The sequence below is a fragment of the Amphiprion ocellaris genome, chromosome 2, assembly GCF_022539595.1.
Source record: "Amphiprion ocellaris isolate individual 3 ecotype Okinawa chromosome 2, ASM2253959v1, whole genome shotgun sequence".
Classification (NCBI taxonomy): domain Eukaryota; kingdom Metazoa; phylum Chordata; class Actinopteri; family Pomacentridae; genus Amphiprion; species Amphiprion ocellaris.
The window spans coordinates 10,891,823-10,918,674 of record NC_072767.1 but is presented as its reverse complement, the minus strand read 5'-3'; the positions used below and the strand labels follow the sequence as shown (position 1 = coordinate 10,918,674).

Sequence of the window (26,852 nt, the reverse complement as noted above, 5' to 3'; positions counted from 1 at the left end):
CTCTCACATTGTGTTTGTTCTCAGCTGGAGGTGAAAGGAAGTTTGATCTGCTGTGGAAACTTTTGCTGAGGTCACACCTTATTAATGCACTTCCACACATGTGCATACGTTATTTAAAGTCACTTTGTTTTAACAATAAGTTAGATATCTCCTGTTGTTTCTGCTCCCAGCCTGCTGCTTGTACATGTGCAGTAAAATTACACATAGCTTTAATACACACACTGAGAGACACACATGCACGAACGCACGCATGCATGCACACATGCATGCACACATGCATGCACTCGTGCTTAAATGTCAAAGCTGAGAAATGAATGGAATGACTGAAATCTTGACTGTTGAAACACTACAATGGTTACTTGATTTGACTTGGGTTTACAACCATACCTGCAAAATCATATATCACTTAAGGTTTAAAACTTGGCCAGTGTTTGAATGGGAAAATTCTGTTTGTGTTTGGATTTTTTTTAACAAAGACGTATGTTTCAGTGATTCCGTCATATAAAATTCTGAGTTATAGGAGCCATTGGAAAGTCAAGACTGCCATGATATATGTGATCTACGTACACTGTGTCCAAATGTAAGTAAAGTTTTGTTCACAAATGTATCTCTGAATCAGGCTATGAGGAACATTCATGGAACAGTGGTCTGTGTCTGAATGGTTAGTGTAATACGTTTTGTAAGAAGTTGAGAGGCGTTTGGTGGCGTGAGGATGTTTATTCTCACGAGCAGGCATCAGGTACGTGCATTAGCATTGACAGTCAATAACATTAACCTTGCGGCTCCCGTAGCTCTGGGCTTACTCGTGCTACCGTAATAGATATAGGAGATGCGCATACACTTTATTTAACTGTGCCAAGTATGAACATTAATGAATGCAAAACCAAACATATATCTGCATATGTGACATCTCCCTCCTTTTGAAGTGTTATTTATACTTTGTAAATAACCACTAATTTAAGAATGTACACTTCTGGGACACAGTCTATGCAATGTATTATTTAAAAATAAAGAATAACTTAAAACATGCACTAACGCACCTTTAGCTTATTTTAGCTGGTAAATTGTCCTGAATTAAATCACTTTACAAAACTTGAGTGAACATGCAAATAACATTTCTCTTTTTTTTTTTTATACACACATCTTACCCCCCCCCCTTTTTTTTTTTTTTGTGTTGGACACCCCCCCAAAGGCCATAAGGTAGACATGATTGTCTACAGGTCCATCCTGTGGACCGGCTTGCACACACGCCCAGACCTGGTCACAGTCTGACTGGGTGCAGGCGTTGCAGGTGCAGCCACACTCTGGTTGACAGGAACAATATCAGCCACAGATGTAGAAGAACGTGTCTGTGCTGCTCCGATGTCCTCAGGTGTTGATGAAGTGGGGCGTTGGATCGGCGCAGACTGAAGATGTCGGCGGTTACGTCTCAGCTCCGTTCCTTGCGATGTTGTGATGATGATGGATCTTGGCGTCGTACTCTCACGCTGAACTGTTGCTGGCAGTGACCACGACTTCTCGTGATCCAGCTTGGAAAATACAGCATCTCCTGGCTGCAAAACAGGCAGTGCCCTGGCTCCATGGCGACGATTAAAGTAGTAGGCGTGCTTAATCTTTTCACAGCTGTCCTTGTTTCTGACCATGGCCCTATTTGGCCACTTTGGAAGAAGACTTTTCTCCAAAACAGGGAGTGTAGTGCGAATCTTTCTTCCCATTAAGAGTTCCGCGGGGCTGTAGCCTGTGCTGGAGCAAGGTGTGGAGCTATAGCACATTAGAGCCATAAGTGGATCATCTTGCTTCATAATTTTCTTGGCGGTCTGCACAGCTCGCTCCGCATGGCCATTTCCCTGTGGGTGATGGGGACTGGATGTGCAGTGCTTGAAGTCAAACTGTTTAGCGAACTCCTTGAACTCTGCACTCGAGAACTGTGGCCCGTTATCGCTAACAACCTCATCAGGGATGCCATAGCGTGCAAAGACCCCTTTGATCTTCTGGATGACTTTACTGCTGGTCGTGGAGGGAAGATCCAGGATTTCCAGGAACCTGGAATAATAGTCCGAAAGAACCAGGTAAGTGTGTTGGTTATGCTCACAAAGGTCCATGGCGACTCTCTTCCAGGGACGCTCAGGCAGCGGTGTAGGAATGAGTGGTTCTCTTTGCTGAGCTCTCCTCATTTCATGGCATGACTCACAGGACATCACCAGATTGTTTATCTCTGCAGTGATTCCAGGCCACCACACCGAAGACTGTGCTCGCTCCCTACACTTTACAAGTCCCTGGTGACCCACATGGATTCTCTGCAGAATTTCTGCTCTCAGTGACTTTGGAACTACAATTCTGCTTCCGTTCAAGATAAGTCCACTGTATTCAGACAGTTCTGCTCTGGTCTGGAAATATGCCCTGGCGTCAGCAGGCACACTCTGAGAATGATCTGGCCATCCATTCTTGATCAGCTGCTTCACTGACTGCATTTCTGTGTCTTGAGCTGTTGCTTGTCTGATTTCATCCATTTTGCTTGTGGACGCTGGAATTGCGCTTACCACACTGTCAACGTAATGGGTGACTTCGCTGTCTGTTTCACTGACACTGCAAGAGCTGGTCAGAGAGCTTCGGGACAGCGTATCTGCCACCAGCAGGGTCTTCCCTGGAGCGTACTCGGCCACTGCATTGAATCTCATGAGCCTCATGAGAAGACGCTGATACCGGATGGGGACATTGTCCAGGCTGCGGCTGTTGATGAGAGGAACTAGCGGTTTATGGTCAGTCACTAGTTTGAACTGCTTCAGGCCAACAAGGTATCGGTCGAATCTCTCACATGCCCACACTCCAGCGAGCTGCTCTTTCTCAATTTGAGCATAGCGAGTTTCTGCCTCTGTGAGCCGTCTGGAACAATATGCCACTGGTTTCCATTGCTCACCGTGTAGCTGCAGTAGCACACCGCCTAACCCATAGCTGCTCGCATCAGCCGACACTGCAGTGGGTTTTGTGACATCATAGAACGCGAGTATTGGTGCAGTTGTGAGCAGTCCCTTTATGTGATCAAATGCAGCCTGTTGTGCGTCACCCCACGTCCACATATTCTTCTGTCTCAGGAGTTCATACAGTGGTTCTCCCACAGTTGCGAGGTTGGGGACATACTTCCCGAGATAATTTACCATCCCCAGGACTCTCTTTAGGTCATGTACATCTGTGGGTGGTGGAAGCTGTTGGATGGCTTCTACTTTACCTGGGTCTGGCCGAACTCCCGACTGATCAATGAGGTGTCCAAGGAATTGTAGCTCTTTCTGCTTGAACAGGCACTTCTCACGGTTGAGTTTCAGGCCAGCAGCCTCAATGCGCTGCATCACCTTTTCCAGCCGGCTGTCGTGCTCTGCTTCGGTAGTGCCATGCACGAGAATGTCGTCCATAAAGACTTCCACTCCTTCCAAACCTTGGAGCGTTTCAATCATCTTCCTTTGAAAAATTTCAGGCGCGCTTGTGATTCCGAATGGCAGTCTCTTGAATTGAAATCTGCCGAACAGCGTGATGAAAGTGGTCAGCTTACAGCTATCCGGGTGGAGAGGGATCTGGAAGAATCCACTAGCTGCATCCAGGGAGGTGAAGAGTGTGGCACCACTGAGCTTTGCAGTGATCTCATCAGTCATAGGTAAAATGTAGTGTTCCCTCTTGACAGCTTCATTCAGTCTTTTGAAGTCTACACAGATGCGTGCTTTTCCTGTCGCTTTCTTCAGCACAGGCACCATTGGCGCACACTACTCCGTTGGTTGTGTGACTTTCTCAATAACGCCATTTCTCTCCATCCTCTCTAACTCCTCCTTTACTTTGGGCAGCATTGGAAGAGGAACACGACGTGCTGTATAAACGGCGTATGGCTAGGCATCACTCTTCAGTTGTATTTTGACAGGCTCTGTGTCCAACGTCCCATGCTCGCCGTATGCGCCTGTGCTTGTCTGTGCACCTTTTTTCACTGTTTCGTCCACTCTTCTAACCAGATTATAACTGCACTGACGTCTCCCGGCTAAGAAGGCTGTTCACAGTTGGTCCGCTGACGATGTAGGCTGTGAGGGGTAGAGTTTTTTCTTTGTATGTGACAGTGCTCTCGATCCGTCCAATGCACTTTAGCTTGCCTCCAGGCCCCTCCAGTGGAATGTGTGCAGGCTCTAGTGGTGCGTTTGGAGTGAGCAAATGGTAGGTCGCCTCGCTGATGACAGTCACATCGGCACCAGTGTCAATCTTGAAACCAACAGGTGTGGAGCCCACTTGCAACTCAACAACCCATTGTTCTGCTGTTGACTCTGCTTTGTTTACAGCACCCAGGAAATATGGCTGGAACTGCTGCTGCTCTGGTGGTTCTGCAACTACTTCTCTCACTGACCTTTTGCTTCTGCACACTAAGCCCCAATGTCCAACCTTTGCACATTTATTGCACGTTGACTTTTTGGCTGGGCAGGTCTCATTTTCATTGTGCCTCTTTTTTCCACATCGCCCACATTGGCCTTGCCACTTATTTCCCCCTTTTGACTTGTGGAAACGATTGGTGTGTTTGTCTTGCTTCTGTGCTACCTCCTGGACTGAGCCTGATGTTCCTGCTGCTCCGCCTTGAATGCCTTGAATGCTGATTTGAGCCATCACTTCTTCAGCCTGCCTCACTGTCAGCGCTAATGTGAGGTCTTTGGTCAGCTGCAATTTGCGAGAAACATCTTTATCCAGCACTCCCACAACAATGCGATCACGGATATTTTCTTCCCTGCTTGCACCAAATTCACAGTGCTCTGACAGTTCATACAGTGCCCTAATGAAAGTTTCTGCTCTCTCCCCGGGCCTCTGTACACGTTGATGGAAACACGCACGTTCGTGTATCACATTTCTTCTTGGAACAAAATACTCATCATATTTGCCCAAAACTGTGTCAAAGTCATCTTGTTGTGCAGCAGTACCAAAAACAAATGAACGAAAGATATTTTCTGACTCGTTTCCCATGGAGTACACGAGACAACTCACTTGGACAGCGCCATCTTCTTTGTCCAGCTTCGTAGCCGTTCTGTACCGCATGAAGCGCTGGCGCCATTCTGGCCACTCACTTGGCTTGTCGAAGGGAAAGCTTGAAGGCGGGTTAAACTTTGCCATGTTGACTCCTCACTTCGGATGTAGAGCAGGTCTTTTACTTCTGACACCATGTAATACGTTTTGTAAGATGTTGAGAGGCGTTTGGTGGCGTGAGGATGTTTATTCTCACAAGCAGGCATCAGGTACGTACATTAGCATTGACAGTCAATAACATTAACCTTGCGGCTCCCGTAGCTCTGGGCTTACTCGTGCTACCGTAATAGATATAGGAGATGCGCATACACTTTATTTAACTGCGCCAAGTATGAACATTAATGAATGCAAAACCAAACATATATCTGCATATGTGACGGTTAGCATTGATGGGAACCATTCATCTGCTTCCCTGTACAGCAGCAGAGAGTCATGTGCCAACATCTTGTATTTCCTTAGATGACGGTTTAGGGCATGGAGATCTAAAAACACAACTCTTAGAACTTGTTACTTTCTCAAGATGGAAATGTTGCCTAGAAGAATATAAGTCTTTGAAATGTGGTAGTATTGAATTAGAGTTTCTAGATTGTTCTCAGCAATTACTCAGACTAAATGCTTGAAGCCTTGTTCTCTCCATGCAAAGAGAGAGGGCTGGCCATTTTCCCAAAACTAGTTTGTTGCCGCCCTCCTGTGGCTGAGATATGCAACACTTGTTGCCTTATGCACACCATCGCTGCCAGCACAAGACATTGAACCACCTGGAGAGCCTGCACCATGCATCTCTAGACACTACATTTGGCAGTCTGCCTGGTTGGGACCTTTTTATTACAGAGGGCATGTGAACAATGTTTATGTTGCAATACTGAAAATACTGTCTCTGCTTCTCTTTGGAGGGCATCATAACAATGGTGGATGCTGACCCACAATCTGCATTCTGTGTGAAACATGTCTACTTAAATTTGCTCTGCAATGGAACTAAGAGGAACAGATGAGTGAGTGAAAGTGGTAAATTGGATTTTGTTCTCCACTAGAGGAGAGGCTATTAGGCTGTCCACTTCTCCTTCCTCCCGGTCACAGTTGCAGACTGGGGGGGTTGCTGCCTGCTGTGACGTGTTGTTACCCATAGGCATTACTAACCCAACCTCTGTTAGCACAAGTGTTGCTTTTGGTACTATTTCAGCACTAATAGTATTTACAGAAGAGTATTGTTATTACCTGTGTGCATGTGTCCAACTGTAACATAAGGAGTGATGACTGAGTTGTGCACTCTGCAGTTTAGCTTAGCAACCAGTATTGCAGTTGTCATCAGCTTCCACAAAAAGTGAGATGAGCATATTGTAGATGATGATAGTGTTGTAAGTGTCACTAGTTTAGGGCTGGCATGATGTTATTGTAGCCTCTGATGCAATCATTAGGGATGCGTTTTCACCATGACGCATGAAACGAATGCTACGAAAGAGAACTATTTACTGCAGTCTAAGTGAAGTAACTGCAAATTTACTATACAGCTGTGATACAAAAAAGAAGAAAGTAATAAATGAAAATGACGAATTACTGTGATCTGCAGTGAGCTTGGATCTGGAGCCTGGAGCAGGCAGAAAAGCTTATGGATCATCAGACCCAACAATTTCAACAGCTTTTAACACCAGTTCTTCAGCATGTGATGGTAGAGCTACAACTACAGCCATACCTACAGTACCATGCAAAGAGACTTCAGAGCAAACCATCATTCAAATGGATACACTATATTGTAGGTGAATTTAGGGTTAATTTGACAGAGGTCACACAATGCAGGTCTCCATGCTCCCTTAAATGACCCAGCTGCGCAGAGATGACTAAAGGCTTCAGCATTCTGTCCCCGCACACATAGCTTCACATGAAGGATATGGTGCTCATGACACTGGGGGGAACTGGTGTGACTGACAACCACCTCAAAAAGCTCCCAAAGTCAAGCTTGCAACATATGATGGCGAAGAGGACTGGAAGTTATCTTTGTTGCCTTTTGAGCATCGGGTAAGCAAGTACAGATGGCATGCTGCAGAGAATGTTGAGAGACTTCATGAATGCCTTCATGGAGTTGCTATTCATTTGTTTGCTTCCTGCCAGAACACACTGATAACAATTATACTATCCTGAAAGAATAGCTCACACAACAGTTTGGAGTAAAGGATCCCCCTGCAACTGTCCACGGAAAGCTGGGGCAACTGAATAATGCTAAAGAATATCTGGCTCAGTTTGCTATGGAAGTGCAATGCCTTGTGCCCCTGTATTATCTTAGAACAGATCTATTAGTGCAGGATCATCTGTAAGGACACCACATAAGGAACTTCCAAGAAGACTATATGCAAAGAGGACCAACTTCACACCCTGCAGCTAGGACACACAACCAAAAGAGTGAAAATGAGTTGTCTGTTTTAAAAATAAACCCTGTATGTTTATATATCTGATAAACTAAATTTGAATGTTAAAGATAAAGTAGAATGTACAATGGATCTTCAGAATCTTCAGAAGATATGCTTCTTCTCTTTTGCACAGAGGGGATTTATTGCAAGCATTATTGCTGTCAGCAGAATTGTTTTCTTTAGCGGTCCTTACAACAGCAGAGTTAAACAAGCCTTCAGCTGAAAACACTACTGTATGTTTCATAGGTCATGCAGATGGAACATGACATGTTGTACAATATCTTAGTAGTTTGAGTAGTAGTTTGTGCAACATCCTTCTCTCAACAACTACTTCTTGGGGTGTCAAAGCAGTCCCCATAACTGAGCAGTCTTTCCTTAGTTTATTCAGTTTCTTCGTGGTACTGTATATGATACTGCTGCTCCAACAGGTGGCTGCAAAGAAAATTGCACTTGCAAAACCAGACTGGTAAAAATCTGCAACATCTTTGTTGCACACATGAAAGGACCAAGACTTCTTGAAACATTAAAGTTTCCTCTGTGCCTTCCTGTAGACAGCCTCAGTGTTATGCATCCAATCAGGATGTGAATGTGTGTACCCCCATGTCTTGTAGCTTCTCTCATAGCAGCATATGCTAGATTGTGTTAGAAGTACTGGAGGAATCAAGAACATGATCCTTGCTAGGTGGTGGTATATTCAACAAAAACCTCATGCAGACTGCAGTGGATCCGAGGAGGTGATCATCTGAGGTCCTTGCATCCTCGGTGTTTCCTCTTTAGTCAGGAATTAGTTTTTTTTTTCCTCTAGGCTGTAGTCAGGGTCTAGATAGGGCTAATAGCTTGTTGCCAAAGTAATACTTCCACCCACTGGTATGGCAACCTGCCACAAGAAAAGCCTAAAAGGAAAAGCAAACAGTAGTTCGTCCAGCCAAGTGTCAACTACAAACCTCTCTCTAATGTAAAGTTTATTACACACACAAAAAAAAAAAAAACATGAGCACAGCACTAGAAAAAAACAAAACACTCAAAGACGCTGACTACAGCTACTGTTGACGGGACTCGACATGCTTGAAAGATAGGGGTAGAGAAATACTGCTACTATTACTGTCCATATGTCCTATGTTGTATGTAGTATGTCAGTAAATATATACAATATAAATAATCATTTGTTAAGGAAATACTATCTTGCTACGGGAACTACGTAGGTTAGTTTCTAGTATACATTGTTGCTGTTGTTGTGATCCTCTAGCAGAGGTGGGTAGAGTAGCCAAAAATTGTACTCAAGAAAGAGTAACGTTACTTCAAAATGATATCACTCAAGTAGAAGTAAAAAGTAGTCATCCAAAAAAATTACTCAAGTAAGAGTAAAAAAGTATTTGGTGAAAAGACTACTCAAGTACTGAGTAACTGTTTGATTGTAAGGTCCGATTTATTTTTTTTTAGAAATGATGTGATCAGACAAAAATGTAAAGTAATGTGCAAATTCTGGTATTTCCAAATAATAAAATAAAAAAAATAGCAAAAATAAATAACATCTTTACAAAACGACAAGGCACAAGAATCACAAATTTCCAAATCTCAGATTTTCACAACATAAAGCTTTTGAAACAAATACCTGTAGTAAGGTAAATTTCGTATGTTTGAACAGTGCAAACTACTTCCAGTGACAAGACATACTGTATTTTACTTCCCTCCAAATGGCACAGGCTCAATAGATAGAAAATAACATTACAACTAGGGCTGGACCCGACTATCCCAATATTCGGTGGTTGTGGTGGTATCCGAATATTAATTTAGAGATCCGAATATTCGGACCCCATCCCCCCCACCCCCTGCTGTATCACGCGGACCGACCAAGCCTGACGTCACGCTTCACTTCGCCCGTGTTAGTAAACAGAAGACAAAAGCCGAAGACGGACATATCCATGCTAATTCTATGCTAATGTTGTCGGACTCCGAAGCAAGACCAAATTTGTCGAAAATGCCCCCGTTTTTCTCATTCCCTCTCTGCTACGTGTGTAGAGCTTGCGCTGCTACGCTGCCACAATTCGTATGTGGTCATGTGACTGCAGGTCGACTTCTGCTGAAACGGAGTCACGTGATTATTGTTGCTTTGTCTGATTGGTGAAACACAGTCATGTGGTAGATCCACTGGGGCATCTCTCCGGCAAAATAAAGCAGCTCGAATGTGGTAAATGAAAAAGTAACGAGTCGAGTGTAGCCCAGTGTAACGGAGTAAGAGTCGCGTTTCTTCTTCACAAATCTACTCAAGTAAAAGTGAAAAGTATGGCAGAGTAAAACTACTCCCAGAAGTACATTTTAAAAAAAAAAAAGTTACTCAAGTAAATGTAACTCGTTACTACCCACCTCTGTCCTCTAGAGTGGATTTGAAACGTTCGTCTTCACTGTACAAATGTTGCCATCCTCTACAGTAAAAGAAGTTATATTCCTTGTCTTGAGTAACCGCATTTTCTGAAAATAGACATTTGTATATCCCTTGTTAGTTGATGCTGACAGTGTTTTGTTGACATTAATATAGTAGTAGAGTTTTTTAGGTTTTGTTGTTTGTGGGGTTTTTTTTTTTTTTTACTGAGACAGTCAAAAATGTGGTTTTATTGACCTGTTTCTTCTGTTTACATATGTTTTGAGTGATTCTAACATTTTCCAGAAACCTCAGGAGTTTATATTCTTATTTATCAGCACAGTGTGATTCAGGAGGTTACAGCTATTTAAATATGCCTTTTAAAGATATATTTTTTTTAAGCATTGTTTCCGTAATTCAGACAGAGCAGTGTAGCAGGGCAACAAACATGGGGAGAGAGGATAGATGTAGGACATATAGTAATGGTATGGTTCCAAACAACTCACTGCTGATGGCAGTCAAACCCATGTGGCATGCATGCTGACCACTCAGCTATCAGGTCGCCTCCATAGGTTTAAAAAATGCTAGATTATGTGGATGTTAAATTGGATACCTTTCATATCAAATCTATATTCTTACACAAATTATTATTACATTTTTGGCACAAGGAAGTTGTTTTGTGGAAAAATTAATAAATGAAAATAACAGTGTTGTTTCTATGTGTGTTTAGGTGATGGCCAATGTGGTGATGGAACAGCTGCTGCCCTCTCTGGAGAAAGACATGCTGCCTCGCCTTAAGGGCAAGAAGACAGAGAAAAAGAGAGTTTGGTTTGCAGTGAGTTATTCTATCTTTGTACAGTGCCTTTAAAAAGTATTCATCCCCACTGTAAGTTTTCAACTCTTCTGCATTGAATGGTGGTAAATTTACAATTAAATTTAGAGAAGAATTTACCAAAAAAAGCGCTCTTTCATATTAAGCGAAAACAGATTTCACCACCAAGGTTACCAAGACACCTGTGACTTCCCTGAAGAAGATAGAAGCTTCAGCGGCTGGGATAGGGGAGACTGTGCATACAACAACTTTGCCTGTTTTTTTTAGCATTTGAGAAACTGAAAACCCAGTGGATAACTATTATTTTTGATGGCAATGTTCTCAATGTGAGAGAAATATGATCTTCCTTGCAAGCTCCTGTCAGTTCTCACACTGATATCCTGATATCAAAGAATAACAATATTTCAGTCTAAAAGTAACAAATACAAGATGTTACTAATTTTGGCAATTGCTGCACAGGTGAATATAATGAATTTATGTTGAATACCTGTGGACTTTAACCTTCTTATCTCTTGTTTCTGCTCGGTCCAAGGATAGATCACATCCCACCACAGTGCACTTTGAGTTCACCTAGAAGCAGCATCTTGCCATTCCTCATAAGCACCCTGACATGCAGCAGCCTCCCGTTTAAACCCAGAGAGCATTCCTCTATCCCATAGTTGTCACTACCCTGAAAGTTTTGCGACAAATTAGATGGCAGTTCGGCTGGACTTCTTTGCCCCTGGCTACCCATATCTGTGACAATCAATCTTTTTGGCCAGCCAAGACTGACTGAAGATTTAGCTAGCGGCACAGACGAGGTCTGTCCTGCCTGGATGACCTTTACGTTGGCATGTTACGACGCGTTACGTTGGTTTGCTAGTTTCCCACAGTTATGCTCCAAATTCAAATTTAAGCCATTTGATCTGTTTAAGTATTTCCAAACTCGTAACTTTGCTAAATCCAACACCTTAACATTTCCACAAGTTCTGCAGGCCTCTGGTATTGACCATCTACTTGCGGTTATTGACCTGTCAAAAGGCCAAATTGCTTTCATTTATGATCTTTTAATTGCTCAGTGTTGTATTCTCCTTCTGTGGGAAAACCTATCACCTCCCTCAAACACTTCTTGGCTGCAGGACATAATGTCATTTATGAAGTAAGAAAAAATTAAATTTGCTGTCTGTGGCTCAACTGAAAAATTTTACGAACACTGGCAACCTCTCATCTCCCATTTCAGAACATTGCAGTACATTTCATTAGACTAGGATGCCGGAATTAAGACCGATAGATGTAGACAAGTTCTAGATTGTGTGTTGGTTGACTATGCAGATTGTTATAGCAAGAGGCGGTATAATAATAATAATAATAATAATAATAATAATAATAATAATAATAATATTATTATTATTATTATTATTATTATTATTATTATTATTATTATTATTATTATTATTATTATTATTATTATTATTAATAATAATAATAATAATAATAATAATAATAATAATAATAATAATAATAACTGCTGATTGACATCTTCTTTTTTCTCTTGTTTTGATCCTTCTTGTCGCTGATTTCTTAAATGTGTTTTGTTTCAGTGGCAGTCCAAAGTTGTTTAAACCAATCCAACTGGACTTTAAGAAAGTTCCTTGAATTCCTTTCCTTTGAGTTCCTTTCAAGGAACTTTCTTAAAGTCCAGTTGGATTGATTTAAACAACTTTGGATAACCATGACCTGGATGAATGAGAAACTACACAGACATCTTTCAGTGGCAGGGTGTACATACTAACTTTTACTCTGAAACCCATCAGGACTAGCGTTGCAGACTGCAGTTTTGAGCAGCTGTTACCAGGAGATATGTCTGTGTAAATTCACAGTAATCCCAAGTACTTCAGGAGACGGAAACTGGACTTCATTTTTCGGATAATAATAATAATAATAATAACAATAACAATAACAATAACAATAATAATAATAATAATAATAATAATAATAATAATAATAATAATAATAATAATAATAATTATTATTATTATTATTATTATTATTATTATTATTATTATTATTATTATTATTATTATTATTATTATTAGTAGTAGTAGTAGTAGTAGTAGTAGTAGTAATAGTAGTAGTAGTATTAATATTAAATATAATAATAATTAATTGTTATTTATTTTATTCATTTTCATGTTCCTGTGGCTAGCTAGAGAATGGTTGCGGGGAGGGAGAAGGGGGACGGAGGGGCAATTGCTGTTCAGGGGAGGAAAAAAAAAGAGGCAAAAACATGAATCTGTAACAATATTATTGGTGCACTGTATTGTGTTATGCTGAATTTTGCAAGTTGAGTAAAATTTGGTTGGAAAAAAATACTACAAAGATAATTCACTCTGGTTTTAGCCCTGTTTAAACTGCTTGTTTCAGCACCAGTAGCTCTGAAAACAGCTAATTTGTTGCTGTTTGTGAAGAATTCTCTTTCTGTGTATGTGTGTCAGTGCAAAGCACCTGACACATATACTGTATGTGAAACTGAATGAGACCAGGACTTTCTGGAGCTTCTGCTTTCTCTCTGAGCAGTCATTTGACAAGGAAATATTGCTGGATTGAAAGTACAGCTGTTATTATTATTGTGTGTTGGACAGCTTTGCAATTCTAAAATCAGTTGTCGCGCAGCAGTTTGGGAAATGACTATGAAGTGACTGCTGTCTAACATGTAGTCTTAATGGGGTGCCTTTCAGTGACTACTTCAAACTTGTTTCATTGTCTGACAACAGAAACAGATAAATATGTATGTGAGAACAGCTTTACTGGGAAATTAATATGCATACCCATGTCAAATGTTGGTGAAGAACTATATATTTAGGATGCTCTGAAACTGAATATAAAACGGTGCGTTTCAGTAACATGAATGTGACGGCCCTTTCAGTCATAACGCAGTCTGCACTGCACTTACAGCTGAAGATGTCTCATTTCTACTGGCTATGCTGGTAAGCATCATAGTGCTGAGCTTGCAGAACGGTATACAGTATGTCATAGCATAGCGGCGTTGCTATGACATTTGTCACTCGCCAGTAAAAACAAGGCCTCTTTGTTGTTGAGGTGTTTGCCATAAAGTGGGTATTTCTTGAGATGTTGAGGGGACTCTGGAAGTTTTGAAAACTGTTCTGTGCTTGGAGACGGCCATGCATGACCATCAGAGTGGCTAAACAATAGAACACATTCAGTAGGAGTTCAGGTCTGTTTATTCATTTACAGGTACAATGTCATAAAACGACCAACTTGCAATCCATTTCCCAGTAATCAGAGTTAATACAGTATAAAGGATACGCAAAAAGTAAATGAAGAGATGGATTTCATGTGCAGGATTAAGAAGTCTCTTGCCTGTATGTCTGCTAACCATTTAAAATACAATCTATATCTTCTGCGTTTAACACTTTGATTCTCCCAGATAAGAAAATGTCTTGTTTCTACATGCAGAAATATCTGAAAAATGGATATAAGGCCAGACATAGTAAGTCGCTAGGAAGTGATGAATATTCATAAGGTGTCTATCAAGGTAAACAAATAGATTTTGTTTAACTCTGAAGTCTAATAGTACTATTATCTAAGAGGGAACAGCACGCAAAGGAAATCATGAAAAATGCTGAATGTTTGTCTCTAAACCCAGTAGTTCATCTGTCCCAGTATTTATATGCCACAATGATAGATCCAGGTACTAGAAATAAAGTACTTACTGTCCTTGTGTTATGCTTTGTGCATATATTTGTATAGGGACATTTTTGCTTTCTAATTCCCATCTAAAGATTAGCAGAACAAGAGCTGCTTGTCATGAAGGGGGTACTCTTTTTTTTTTTTTTTTTTTTTTTTTTTTTTTTTACATTGACACTGTGATGTCAGTTATCTCTCTGTTGTAGTTGCAGGATAGACTGGCAGACAGGCTGCTTGACTTCTATTATAATTACTTTCAATTCTAGTACAGGATTGTGAGAGTTTACTGTGGCTGCCAAATTATCACATCAATTTGAAATAATACATGATTCATTATTCTGTAAGGCATTTCCTGCATTGGATATATTTGTTGTAGCTGTGAACCTGAAAACCACTGTTAAAACTGTCAGAAAAAAACAAAAAGAGCCGAGAAGATTCTATTTTCTACACAATTTTATAGACTTGTTTTTCACTAATTTGCTGGCTTTTTTCAGACGGTGGAAGCAGCGTACATTCTGGTTCAGGAGCATCTGTTGGAGGGACTGTCAGCACTGAAGGAGGAATGTCGGACAGCAGTTCGGCAGCAAGAGGTGCTGATCCACTCTGACATGGACCAGATCCTCAATTCCAGACAGCAGCTTGAGGCAAAAATCCAAGGTGTCATTTTAATTCTCCTGTTAACTTTGTGTCTCAGCACATCCATCCATTCATCCATTATCTATACACCACTTAATCCTCAATAGCGCCGCGGGGTGCTGGAGTCTATCCCAGCTGACTTAGGGTAAAGGCAGGGGACACCCTGGACAGGTCACCAAGCCACTGTGCAGCCCTCAGCACATTCAGTGTCAGGCCTGCATATTATATGCAGGCCTGTCAAATACAAGATAAATGCATTCATCTCTGATAAATGAATGAAGCTACCTGTAGATGGGAGGTGATGAAAATCAGGGAGCTGACATGACTGTGCAATATCATTCAGGTAAATGTCTGTGGTATGGAAGAAGAGGTGAGAGGTTCAGGTTGTGCTCTGACATCTCATTTCTTTCTCCAGCCAAAGTATTAGAGCCGGCAGAGAAACTGTGCTCTGAATCTGTCCAGCCGCATCTGGGCTCTGTCCTGGAGGAACTGATGAAACCGATCAGCTCTGGTTTCCACGAGGGACGACAACTGAGTGAGAAAATGATGGACCAGGTGTGTCAGGACGTTCTGCTGGGAGGACAGAATGAGCAACTAAAAAAAGTATGTTTGTGTGTTTTCTCTTTCGTATTTGTCTGCTGTAAAGGACCAAACCTGTTACAAGCCAGCTCTCTAGTGGAAGGAGAAAGTTATTTTTTGCATCACTTATCTTTTTTGGTGTAGTTAACCAAACAAAATGAATCTATTCTTTTGGCCCTGATTGCTCAGTCGTTGCTGGTCAAATTAGTCAGAAAACTGAATCTCTGGAAGCACTTCCCAAAAAAAGGATATTAAGTACATTAAGTAGAGGTCAATCCACGTAATTCATCTGCCAGTAATACTCTTCCACCTTCGCTGTATTTTGTATATCAGACAACCTTTTGTGTTATTGTGTATTGTCACCAGCTGTCTATAGTGAAAACAACCTAATTTGATTCATGTTATTTTGATAATATTGCACTAGATTCAGCTGAGCAAAGCTCAAAACTTTTCTGTTTGCCACTGCTTTCATATTATAGCTTATTTTAACTTGTTTTAAATGCAAATTGTAATTTGTTTTTTTAAATAATATTTCTAATTTTCCTTTTCTTTTTATGCTTTATTATATTTGTCATTTTCACTGTGCTCTTTTATGCTTGTCTGAGTGATTCCGATGCTTTTAATGTTTTAATGTAATGCACATTGAGTTGCCCTCGTGTATGAAATGTGCTATACAAGTAAAGTTGCCTTGCCTTGCCTTGCACAGTGATATACTGTGTGTGCAACTGATAGCAGCCACAGCCAGATTGCTAAAACAGTGTCCAGTGTAGCACCACAACTGTACACAAAGAATTCAGTATTTGTAGGTACCTGTCTATAGCTCTCTTAGATATGACAGTCCATAGTTCAGAAATTGTGCCACAAATTACTTCCAAATAAAGAGTTACCTGGAGCTGTATCTAAATGATCCCATCACCACCACCCACACCTGCCACCCACCCCACCCTAATGCCTGCAACCCCACCCCAACCCTCCTCACTTTTCTTGTCTTTCAGGCTCTGGCCAACATGGCAAGACCAAATCTGCTAAGCTGCTACCAGGAGATTGGCTCCCTGCAGGTTAAATTACAGCACCTGCGGGAGAGATTTGGCTTCTCTAGCATCACAGGAGTGATCCACAGTGCTCAGATTGACCTGCAGCAGGTAAAGCTGCTATCATTCACATATTAATTGTTTCATTTACTTCCCCCCTAAATTTAAGACCGAGAAGGCAGAGGGATGTCCAGACTCCATGATTAGTCAACATTTATGACTTGTTTGTGATTATAATTTGCACGCTCTTTTATCCCTGTTACTAAGGTAGGGTTTTACCTGAAACAATTCAAAAGACTACATGTTTGATTAAAACAGGTGGACTTTTATTTATGACTAAAGAACAATATCGAGAACTTGCACGAAACATTAGCAAGTTGGCATTTTTACATGACACTGACGGTCATTTTGTTGTAACTAATTAATATTAATTGTGTAACATGTCCAGTGAAACTTGTGTCTGTTGTTTTATGGAGACAATACTCAGATTCTTATTTGAACATTGAAACAGGTTTTGCTCACTGTAATTATTCCTGCAATTTTAATGGAAGTGATGGGGGACAGAATCTGAAGTCCATGCACATTTTTAATGAACAGGGACTTATAATTTCAGTTAGTGTGTTTTTGTTGGTCCAAATATATGTTATATACCCTAACATAGATGAGATGTTGCCTGCTGTTAGACATTTCAGGTGTTCGCACTGTGCGTTTTTTCTGTGTGTATTCTGATCTCATCCTTTGTGTCTTGTTTTAGCTAACTGAGAATGCAGCTTATACATTTGAGCAGCTACTCTACAAGGCAATTGAGGATAACCCAGACAATGCTGGCTCTGCCATTGAAAAGGCCAAACACAGAGTGCTCAAGGTCAGTTTGTCATTTATGACACAGAATCGGTGAAATTACAGAAATAAATAATGAGCAATGTAATGAGCTCTTAATACCTCCAGACTTTAGTGACATACAGCTCAAAAGTTTATAACTAAGAAGAAAAATGTCCATTTCAACAAAAATACAGGTCCAGATGCACTCACCTTTTACCTTTTGTCGTACTGCAGCAATATGACTATGACAGCAGTACAGTAAGGAAGAGGATCTTTCAAGAGGCTCTGGTTTCCACCACTCTGCCCTTCATCAAGAAGAACCTGGCTCCTACCTGCAAAACTGTAAGGGCCTTTTTTTACATGCACATTTGTACCTATATTACTGTGAGGACCAACACTGACATAATGAATTCCTTAGTCCGTTAAACTGCCAGTGGACTATTCACTACAATGTACACATAAGTGTAGATAAACAGATATATAAAAAATAGAACTTGTGAGAACTGATATAATAATATAATGTGGTCAAATGAGAGAATAATAAAACATGAAATTCAGTTAAAAAGGTCATGGTGAAATTAACAAGGTTAAAAATAATAAGCGGTGTAAAAGAATTGTTTGTTTTACGACAGCCAGTTGTTGATGTCTACTTCATTTCATCATAAACAGGTTCTTTGCCCTATCACATGCCTTTTTTGCTGGTCAGGGTTTTCAATCCAAATGACAGGAGATATAAAGAGAAACACTAGAGTTTCCTCCAGACCTTTTGGAGACTCACAGAAGATTCAAGAATGTTCCACTTAGTGGAAGGTGAGCCCAGCCTGTAAGGAACTGAGCCCTGTAGCCTGCGTGTAACCCAAAGCAATCCAACTTTTTACATTTGCAACAGCTCTGTGGCTGTGTAATTCACTACTGTTATCTTGATTCTTGGCATCTTATATTAGCATCACACACTGGTTACAGTATAAATTGGTGAGCCAGTCAGAAACCTTGAATTATTGCATAACAGGAGAGAAGTATTTTGTCACTGCGCAAATAATTCTTCAAAGTAACATTGCTGTTTTACTATGAGGGAGAGTTGACAAACTAGGTGTTAAAGTTAAAGTCTCATATATTGTTATAGCAAGTGGGGAAGGAGGACTGGAGAAAGATGAGGAGGTTTTTGATCTTTTAAAGCAATACCCCTCTTCCACTTTAGAGAAAACCCAGATAGTGGACTATAACTCAGAAATAGCATTGCAGGCTTTAGGGCATTTTGTTACCTTATCTCCATCCATCTGCTGATAACTCTGATGTAACTTATTGTGTATAAGCCCTGACAGATGCCACACAAAAAAGGTAGGGGAAAATGTTAACTGAATGGATTCAAAGGTGTGCAGTGAAATGACAAAGATTTTGAAGACTAAGCCCACTGAAGATAACAGTGAAAGCAGTGACACATAAAAAAATATCAGACTGCAGAGCCCATCCAAGCTACTATTTCCCTCCAACACTCAATTAACATTTCTTCTTATCCTAAACCTGCCTATTCATACAGTGGCCAGAACTCATAGGCTTGTAAGCATAGACCAAAGACATGTCTAACTCTAAGCCCTAGTAAACTTAATCAGACGTACAGAGAACAATCACATAGTTAAAAGCACTGCTCTATATCAAGATAAGGATGAACCAATTAGAATGACTGCATAAAAGTGGGCCATAACAGAGGAATTTAGAGAATGTCTTTGTGGAAACCTGATTACCTTTTTAACTGACAGTAACCCCTGGCATACTCTGTCTAAAGCTAAGATGGATGCCATGAGTTATCACTGGCAGCATTTCTCTCCCCGCTCATGAGGAAAACAACTCATACAGCAGTTTACTCAAACACATTTAACAATCAAGAACAGATGTGAATCCAGACATAGTGCAGGCTATCTTTGAAAAGCACTTTATGTGCTTTAGATGGAAACATAGAAGAGGAAGATGCCTTTAGCATTGTGCACTCATCAGCTATTTATGCAACTGCCTCGCCAGACAATTTTATGAATGAAAATCAAGGTGGTGGCATGCCAGTTGTTCCTTACATTTCTGTACAGCAACTGACCCTAGCCTGAGGGCAATCATAGCCTACCTCAAAACTGGGAACAGATGCAAAGTTTTTACGAATCCGGTTTCCAGACCTCTCCATTTTCATGCCTGTGGTTGTGCAACTAGATACATAAAAGCTCAGGCCATTCCTTGCCTTTGCTTCACTTCTTATGAACTCAGAGAAAACTCCCTACATTTCAAGCCAAACACCATCCATTTCTCCTCCAAATAGAGGGACAACATTTCAACAGTTGGGCTAATTCCTTTTGCTGTATCAGGGTACATCAAGTCAGTACATACCCATCTTCTTTTGCTGCTTCAAGCTCAAACAAGTTCACATGGTTTATGGCTCTCTTGGGAAAGGGCTCTATTTTTGAAAAAAGTGCTCTTACTTGCCTCTGGGAAGCCAGGGCACTTGCCAGAGGTAAGCCAGATAATTTATCTCAAACGTGCTACTAACTAAAATGCTGAAAATACTTTCCATCTGAATGACACTGCCTCTGGCAATCAGGACAATAGATGACAACATAAAAGCCTACATTTCACAACAAAAGACCTTTATCTCTTTATATAAAAGTTTCACCATACAGACTCTCCATAATGAAATACACCACTCAGGAACTGAATGTATTCTTGATCCAGAAGAGCCAGGCCCTACTGACCAAGGTTGAAGGCTGATGTGGAGAGAAGGGTAAAAATACTGCATGTAGCAGGTGCATTTGGAGGAATCAACATAGACTCCACCAAATTTCTCATGCTTATTTGTGTGCACTTTTTGTCCATTGAGTATGATTACAGTAACCCCATAGACTCTTTCTTAAAGATCATTTTACTAACTCTATGAGAAATTATGTAACTAGATTCACACCATATGAATTAATGTTTAGTTGTTGTAAGGTTTGGATTACTTTTCAAAGATGATAGCTGTAAGTCACATTCACAGAATGAGCAGAGTTTGAAGTCACAGCTAGAAGAAGATAGCCAATAAAAATAAGGTTAGATTTGACATGGCTTTACAAGGCTTGATGAAACAGCTTCTGAACTGGAAGCAGAAGATAGTGTTTTAGTACGCACTATTAGAGGTAAACATAAGCCTTACTTCTAAGGCAAAGATTCAAGAAGCCCAGAATTTGATTCAGAAAGTGGGAGTCACACATTCATTTGGTGGTGAAGCAAGCAAGAGATCTCTGCCATTAAGCCCAAGAGGTATCCAATGGTCCTGTATGAACTGTCCACAGCAACGTTCTACTCCCATGTTAGACTTAGACAGACTTTACTAATCCGCAGAGGGAAATTCTGTATTGTGTATGTCTGTATGTGACTTCTTCTGACCAACTGAGGAAAAGCTGCTTCGCCAAAACCAACACGCAAGCCAAAGACACAACAATTCACTCGAGGGTACATTTTCATTCAAAGATCAGGCTACCAAAGAAACCATTAAATTTATCACAATATTTTAAACAAAACTGAAACAGATCTGGTTTAACTGTTTAACTGTTCAAAAGATATTACAGTGAAGTTCAACTGAATGCCTCTCATGTGGTAATATTACAGTATCTAATGATTTAACTGCTAGTGATCCAGAGGTCACTGTCAAGAAAGCCCTGCCAGAAAACAACACTCAACTGTTGACGCTCCAGAGAGAAATACAATTTACACGATATGTCTACCTGTGATGGGAATACCCCAGTGAATGGAAAAGAGCTTCAAATGAATCTGGTAGGCCTAAACAATACAGTCTCAACAAAATATGGAAAATAATGAAACAGAAGAAGTCACATGGGAGTAAAACTATATTCTTTTTCCATTGAGAAACAGAATACAGCCAGAAAAATTGCAATATTCCCATTCAAATGATCCAGTGATATGGTTGTATCAGGAGTTGAGTTTAGCTTCTATTGATGCTCTACAAGAAACTCAAGATCATGAAAATTACTAGAGGTCACCCATGCAAAGGGACTTGCCTGACTTTAAGGGGGGAGAGATAAAGCAATAAAAAGACAGATAAAAACAATAATGAAAGAACTGAAACCATGACAATGATCCAACAAACACAGTTCAGTGGACAGGATTTATACATCATCTGATTTCAGATTAACTACACAGTTTGGATAGAAGAAAAGTGTAATTGAAAGACCCAAGTCCAACTTAATTTTTAAATATATATATGCACACATTTGTATTTATTTGTTGTTGTTTTTTTTTTACTGAATGTAAGCTCTGAATCCCATTAGGTTGTAAACCTCAGCACAACGCTCACTCTATGCAACAGGCCAGTGGGTAGTATATCGCTATAGTTACTATTTTTTGGCTCCTGCAATTCCTGAAGTTCTGTGATACTTACTGTTGGTAGCTCAATATTTTTTATGAATATCACATGCTGGTTACATTGACAGTGGTTGTGGTGCAAGTGTTACTGCTCACATACTTGTGAACAGAAACCATAGTGAGAAAGTTGTTGAGATGACAGGAGAAAAAATGGCAGCAGTATGAGCAACATTCTAGATGTATTCCAGCCTGACAAGTTTCTCTTTACAACTTTCCTCTGTTGGTGTGGTGATCCAAAGCTGCTGCTGACATCCTCCTCTTGCCCCCATGGGTCATGTCCTGGATTGCATCTTGTGGACACAGGGCTATTTCTGAGGGTGGTCAGAATGGTAACCTTTGGAGAACTGGTTAGCTGTCCTTAGTCCAAAGGTGTAAAACGTGACATACTTGACCTAAATTCATCCTGATAGACACACACCAAAACTTGACCCTTGTGTCTCTCTCTGTGCAGGGGCTTCAGGGTCTTGAACACACCATCTATGCTGACCACTCCAGCTTCATCCATGTTGAGAACATTTATGAAAGCATCCTTCTGTGTATCCTGGACAAGGAGGTCACCAAAGGTACAAAGACAGTATCAGTAATGTGAATGCTGAAAGCTAAGAAAACAACATTAGATTAAGCAGAGCATGCTCATCAAGATGGCCACAAACTGTCACCTACGCCAAAGATGCAAAGAATTCAAAATTTTATTGAATCTGAATGGATCATTCACAAGTTGTATTTGTGAAAGCTCATTTGACCCCGCCCCCACAAGTCTCACAACATTGGGATGCCATTACCACCAGTTTTGGATATCTGAAGCAGTGGCCTATAGACAGAGGGCTCAACCAAGACTCAGTGTTGCAGTTTTAATACATTTAGCAATTTTTTTATCATTTTTCAGCTTGTTGAAATATCTTATAGGCCACCATTCAGAATAGAAAATCATTTAAAAAATCATACAAAATATGGTAGCAGATAGCAGCACCAAAAGTCATAGCACACTATTCCTAAAAAGGCTGGTCATTTAAGCTTTGTTTAAGCTTTGTAACATATATCATCTTTGTAATATGCTTCCAGAACATATAAAATAAGTAAAATATAATGATAACTACACAACAAATATGCATAAATATAATAATAATGATAATAATAATAATAATAATAATAATAATAATAATAATAATAATAATAATAATAATAATAATAATAATAATAATAATAATAATAATAATAATAATAATAATAATAATAATAATAATAACAAATAAATACCAGAATATTAGTGTGTAGCTGCTGAAAACAGTGACACTATGGATATATGATAAGACCTAAGCAGCACAATCATTCTCCTTTCACAGGGACTGAAAGTCACCTAAAATTCTTTGATGTTTTCTTTCCATCCTGCAGTGGTGAAGGAGGCGGCGACCCTGAAGAAGTACAACCTGTTTACAGACAGCAGAGACTTGGTCAGTCAGTCCAGTCATTCCAGCCTCTTCTCCCCTTCACTGTCCACTCCTGGAAGCCCCTCCATGGTACTGGCCTCCCCAGCTAAAACTTCCTGCGAGCCCCAGCCTCCATCTCCTCTTGTGGTCAATGGTCTATCCTCCAGTCCTCTAAAAGAAGAACTACAGGAAAAAGAAAATGATGTTCTGCAGAGCAAAGACTCAATGGATATGACAGGATTCGAGACACCTCTGGGTAAAGCTGAACAAAATGATGCCACTGCCGCTGTTGCTGGCAGTCAAGAGGCTGAGTTACCAGCTCCCAAAATTGAGGGTGACACTGTGAGGGCTGCAGCAGGCAGCAGTGAAACACTTGAAGCCCCAGCTACAGTAAAAACAGCAGCAACTCCAGAGATTGTGATCCAGGAGCATGCGATTTCTGCCCAAACAGAAGAAGCTGAGATAGGCACTGTGCTGGAAATGCAGAGCACACATATTTTACAAGAAGCAGAAAGTATGAAAACAGATGCAGCAGCAGCAACACAAACAGAAACTTCTGATCCAAGAAATGAACCTGTAAGCCTTTCAGCAGAGGGACCTCAACCTCATCCTGTATCCAGTACTGAAGAAATGACACAGTGTGAGAGCTCCGAAGTCAACTTAGAGGCTCCCTCCAGTGATAAAGTGCCTGAATGTGCCAGTCTCCAGTCAGTCAGAGAGGAGGAAGAACCAGCTACTGTCTCAGACCCCAATTGTCTTAATGTTTCAGCAGGAAGCGAGTCACCTCCCTCAGATCTGGAGTCCACAGATGAAGTCTCAACAACCTCTGACGTCTTGGAGGATGAGGCTAATGTTAGAAAATCACCCATGAGCTCAGATGATGCTGCTGAAGAAAAAAACATGACTGATGAACCACCACCTCTGGCCCAGATGAAGACTGTGAGCAACAATGTTGACGTTGGAAAGGACATCAGACCAGAAGCCAGCTTAACTGTGGAGACTTCGGTGGCAGACACTCCAACCTCTACTGAACCCACCAAAGAGGAAACACCCTCAAGTCCTGAAGTCCGGCCAAAGGACTGCATCAAGGAGATCCGTGACTTGGTGGTGGAAGTGATCGAGGTGGAGGAGCTGGTGCAGCATTACCCCAGTGGAGATGCAAAGGAAGAATAAACCTTCATGTAACGGCAGCATTCGAAGACATGTGGGTCAACTGTTCTGTGGATTATTACCAGAATACAACAGTAGCTTCCACTTCAGATGCCCTTCTACACTGTCTTAACTTAAGCAGAGCAGAAACAGAAAAACACTCCTGATATACTGAAGGCTTCGTGAACTTTGTTAAACAAATATGGAAGAAATTATGATAAATTATTTATACAAGTCAATATCATTTACACAAATAACACATAATGAGATATTCAGATGTATAAAATCCTGTTTGATCGTTTCAGCACTCTGACAACATTACAATTATTTTAGCACCGATTTTTTTTTTTTAGAGAATCTAGATTTAGATTTATAAATAATGAAGAAATGACTGGTAATTGCATTATACTATGTTGTGGTTAAGTATGAATCTATTTTAAAGGAGGAAATTATGAGATGATTATTTGCTTTCTCTCTGAGAGGTCGATGTTCCTTTGGATGTCAGTGTCATGTCTGTAAGTTGGAACAGAGAATTAGTCTAGTCAGTCAGACCTTTTATGTATACCTGCTTTACAACAACCCACCATGCAAGTATCATGTTGCATATTTAAATGAAAATAGAAAATTTGTCTGAGCACAGTGGTGCAACTTATTTCAGTCTAAACTCAGAACTTTCAGTCCAGTGATGTCCAACAGATTTGTTGCTACTAAGTAAGTATCTAAATCATTCTGGCAGTTGTTTCTCATTTTTAGCCTTCAGCGACTGTCGTCTTCAACAGTAAAGATAACAAACACTGCTCATAACCTCTTCGGAATTCTGAAGTAATTTAATGGCTGGCCAAATGTTCCTGCTGTCTGGTTAAAGTGCATTCTGCAGCCAGTTTTGGCACCTGGCCAAAGACTGATTGTGAGGGAAGATGGGAAGATGCTTCACTTTGTAACATCACTGCATGACCTTGAGTTGACTGAGAATTTGTCCAAAAACTTCCAAAAAGTAGTGAAACCAACAACTGATTTTAAAAGCCACATTCTCCAGCCAAATTTTCATTCATGCCATTGCATTAATTCAAGCTGGTTAACTGACAAGTTTATAATTTTCTTTTCAAAACTATGATTTAGTTGAACACAAATCTTATTTCACTGTATCAAACAAATACTGAACTAACAGTCACTCAAGTACAGGATTAGGAAAATAAATTTGACTGGGATATCCCTAGTTTAAACAATTTCTTCTTTTACATACAAACAAATGGAAGTAGAGGTGTTACGATCAAGAAATAGTTCTAGCATATAGCTCCTTCTCAAGCCATACAATGTTGTTTTTAAAAGTTTTTATTTGTATAAAGATTAAACAAATGGCACAGAATGTTAATTAGTGAGCTTTAGAGGTACTGGTAAAAGTATTTATTAAGTTAAGACTGAAGCAGGCCAACAGTGTCTTCCCATGTCCAGTCTTTATGCTAAGCTATCATTGTCCATTTTCCAGCTCATTGTGACACAAACATTACCTCTCACTCTCAGAAACAAAGCAAATAACAATTTTACACTAAATGACAAGATAATTTGTTACTGAACTAGAACTTTTAATCAATTTTGAAATCATCAGGGTTTGTGATTGTTTAGAAATCACTATAATGTACATTTAATATACCAGGTCCATGAACTGGATCAGTGTCAGATTCATTAGTAAAGCTGTACTTCAGGCACGTTAGTTCTCCATAATCTGAGAATGAACCAGCTGAAGGATTTTTAGCTAAAAAAATAAATAAAAAAAATTAAGAGGCAGCTCAACGAAGTGCCCTTGCAGTACTTCCATGTTACTTCCACGTGCCTTACAGCCCAGCTTTCAATGTGTAGCTGCTGTAGAGTCTTGTCTGTGAATACCCAATCAACTCCACCATGTGCCTGTTACTTGTGTAGAGTCTTTTGCAGACGTGATTAGTAGGACAGAGTATTGGGATGGTGGTGGTGGTGGTGAGAGACATTTGACCCCAAACTGTCCACCAGGTTAATGTTGCTTAATGGGAAGAGTGTGGAAATACTACCAATAAAAATAACTCTGAACAAACATGCCCTCAAATAGTTTTTGTGTGAACCTTTCATCTTCTAGTTTCAATGTTTGGAAAACAACACAAATAATAAATGCTTTTATTTACCAATAAAGAAAATGCTGTATTATGGTTTGACTATTTATTCATCATCCACAATATTTTTTTAACCACTGCACTGAGAAATCTACAGGTAATCCTACATCTGTGGTAAATTTATTGATAAATTCTGTTGACTATGATAATATTCCTTCCATCTAGTTCACATTGGGTTGGATTTCATATTCTAGCAACACGCTAGGCACATCAGGAAAGAACATAAGAAATACAGTAGATTCTTTTTCATTTGTACATATTTAAAGCACATTTTCCAAGATAGGACAATAACGGCAGCTAACATTCTTTATTAAACTGCATTTATATAATAAAGATAAAATCTTAA

The 26,852-nt window shown here is 40.1% G+C and overlaps 1 protein-coding gene across 2 annotated transcripts in view; it reads left to right on the top strand.

Moving 5' to 3' along the window:
• Positions 1-26,542, top strand: part of niban1a (niban apoptosis regulator 1a) — a 69,643-nt gene extending 43,101 nt beyond the window's left edge. The window contains exons 7-15 of one of the 2 annotated variants that reach the window (XM_035945028.2): positions 521-580; positions 10,532-10,636; positions 14,815-14,977; positions 15,372-15,559; positions 16,531-16,677; positions 17,321-17,431; positions 17,623-17,730; positions 22,238-22,349; positions 23,179-26,542. In XM_035945028.2, the coding sequence (XP_035800921.2) occupies positions 521-580; positions 10,532-10,636; positions 14,815-14,977; positions 15,372-15,559; positions 16,531-16,677; positions 17,321-17,431; positions 17,623-17,730; positions 22,238-22,349; positions 23,179-24,386 (2,202 nt within the window). In that variant the 3' untranslated portion in view covers positions 24,387-26,542. The remainder of the gene's footprint in view (positions 1-520; positions 581-10,531; positions 10,637-14,814; positions 14,978-15,371; positions 15,560-16,530; positions 16,678-17,320; positions 17,432-17,622; positions 17,731-22,237; positions 22,350-23,178) is intronic. The other variant, XM_023263421.3, reaches the window with a different exon arrangement.
• Positions 26,543-26,852: the final 310 nt, after the last annotated feature.